At 40.9% G+C, this 2,532-nt stretch overlaps 1 protein-coding gene across 1 annotated transcript in view; it reads left to right on the top strand.

The window, feature by feature from the left end:
- The window catches only part of LOC145489272 (FAD-linked oxidoreductase DDB_G0289697-like), an 8,372-nt gene extending 7,720 nt beyond the window's left edge, over window positions 1-652 (top strand). The window contains exon 8 of the mRNA XM_081468238.1: window positions 318-652. Coding sequence (XP_081324364.1) covers window positions 318-537 — 220 coding nt within the window. The 3' untranslated portion in view covers window positions 538-652. The remainder of the gene's footprint in view (window positions 1-317) is intronic.
- The last annotated feature ends 1,880 nt before the right edge of the window (window positions 653-2,532 follow it).

Genomic DNA, 2,532 nt, shown 5'->3' with positions numbered 1-2,532 from the left:
ACAGAAACACTCCATTGTTTAAACAGACGGTACTGGGAGCTGGTCAATCGCTGGTCAGTTAGATCAAAATTCCCTCTTGGCTATGTAGCTTACGAGACTTTCCCATCACTTATTTTGTAGTTGCTCCAGAATCAAACTTCCCTCATTCTCACGTTAGGCTCGATTACCAGCCGCTGTTCGGGAAGGGAGCCCGCGCTCCTCCCCTGAAGGCTCTTCTCGGGGAGGAAAGTAGACCGGACTCGACTAAGCGGCGGAAATCCGGCGTAATCTGACTTGAGCTTTTTTAAAATGGCAATCTTTGTTACTTCCTCTACCAGGTACTGGGTTGGTATTGTTTCTGCAATACACGGCTCGGACTCACACGACGCAGTGAAATCCTGGGTCGACAACATTGACAAGAGATTGTCCAAATATGGAATCTTCCCACAAGGCAGAGAGGCAGAAAAAGAACAGGAGAGACTCAAGGAGTTGAAACTGAAGTACGATCCTGAAAACATTTTCCATCAAAACATTAATATCGATACTAAAAAGGGTTAGGAAACTTTGTTTTATCGTTAGTTTTTAATGTATTGTTGTTCAGTGGTATTCACGACCCCACAAGCTTTGTAGCTTTAACTCTTATCGTGTCGAAATAAAGGTTTTATGTTATGTTATGTGATGCAGTCTGGTGAAACTACACGCAGCATTGTTAGATACCGGCCATTGTGTTTTCGGAATACGTTCTCAAGCGTTCATGCAAGTTCCATGTTTGTTGAGTTTGTTGTCCGCTGTATAACTTGCGAGGCTAAAAGCTCCTTGCCTTGTCGTGACAGTTTGCATTTTGTGGTTTGTATTGGCAACTTGAAACACACTGTAACGTATTTTTTTAATTCAAACAAGAAACGGTAAAAAGTAATAGTTTTTCGTTCCTGGCTCCTCGGCAACTCTGTGTAAGAAGTGTCACAGAATTCCGCAATAAAATTTCAAAACACGACAACCGACTTATTTTGATCCAAGAATTCTTGAGAATTTCAAAGACCCTGTTATTTTGACCCAACTTAACTGATACCCTATTGTCCATGACATGCAAATGACGATAACAGCGATAACGACGGCGCGCGCAGTACAAATATCCAAATATGGTCAAACTAGAACAGAATCCAGGTTATTCCCCGCGACCTGCAGTCGTCATCTGACGTTCCCGTCCTGTTGCTATAGCCTATAGCCTATAGGCTGATTTAGCAACAGGACGAGAACGTCAGATGACGACTGCAGGTCGCGCGGAATAACCTGGATTCTGTTCTAATTTGACCATATTTGGGTATCTGTACTGCGCGCGCCGTCGTCAAGTGGCGTTCCCGTTCTCTTGCTAAATCAGCCTATTAACTTCTCGACAACGGCCAGTTAATCAACGAATGACGAACGGTCAATACAAAAGCCCCTTTTTACTGGAAAAGGTCACGAAACATGATCGGTACGGCACATCGTTGTTTCTGTTTTATTGATTTATTTTGAATTGTGACTTAATTATATGCTACAATAAGCAGAACAAGCATTATTAAAAAAATATAAGTGTTGCACCTCTGAAAAAAACGGGTGTCATATTGCACCCTTAGCTCCCCATAACTAGCCTGCAGAGCGGGCGTAATTTTTTTGCCTATTTTAGGCGAAAATACGCAAAAAAAAATTACGCCTGTTCTGCAGGCTACCCATAACGGCCACTTTCCTCTGTTGCAAAAGTGGCTGTTGTGGAGAGGTTCGACTGCATGCGCTTTCAGATCAAAAAAAAAAAAAAATTCAAAAAGCGTTAGTATTCACCGAGAAACTGGACACAGTCGTTTTCTGCCGGAGGTAAAAGTTTCGTACTGATGGACAGTTAATTGATGTTCTCTCAAAACTTTGAAGAGTTACAACTCAAAGGCGATTCGTTCGACTGCAGTCAAGTTTGGTCACGCGGTTGAAAGATGAACTTATATCCGAAAAAAGCGTTTGGGGAAATTTTACAGTTCTAAAAATTACGAGGGTCACTGGTTTTTCAGTTATTGCTGTTGTGTGCTGCCCTCAATAAATAAAGCTGATTATTATTATCATTATCATTATCATTATCATTATCATTATCATTATCATTATCATTATCATTATCATTATCATTATCATTATTATTATTACTATTTCGTCGAGAGTCATTTCTGTGTGGTTACTACGTGACTTTTTACGCAAATTTTGCGAAAGTTTTGTAACTTTTGAATGCACTCGAACAAACGAAAAGCCCAACACACTTTTCAAGCTGTTGGGTTCCTGACCTCGAGAAAAAGATTTCGGTAATTCATTTTCTAGAAAATCTAATAAATTTCTTAATAGCCAGATCTATAAGATTTAATTTGACATAGCGTTTAGGGGTTCCGTGATGTAATCGCGACGCGCTTCAGCTGTTGAACTGGGGACACCTCTGTTACCTTATTTAAATTATTACCGACCGACTACCGACCCCGGGCTTACCTCTTTTTAGAGAACGCGGTAAAGAAGAGGTAACGGGAAAGACCATTGAGGAGA

The sequence above is a fragment of the Orbicella franksi genome, chromosome 1 (assembly GCF_964199315.1).
Source record: "Orbicella franksi chromosome 1, jaOrbFran1.1, whole genome shotgun sequence".
Classification (NCBI taxonomy): Eukaryota; Metazoa; Cnidaria; class Anthozoa; order Scleractinia; family Merulinidae; genus Orbicella; species Orbicella franksi.
This window is presented reverse-complemented; position numbering and strand designations above follow the sequence as displayed.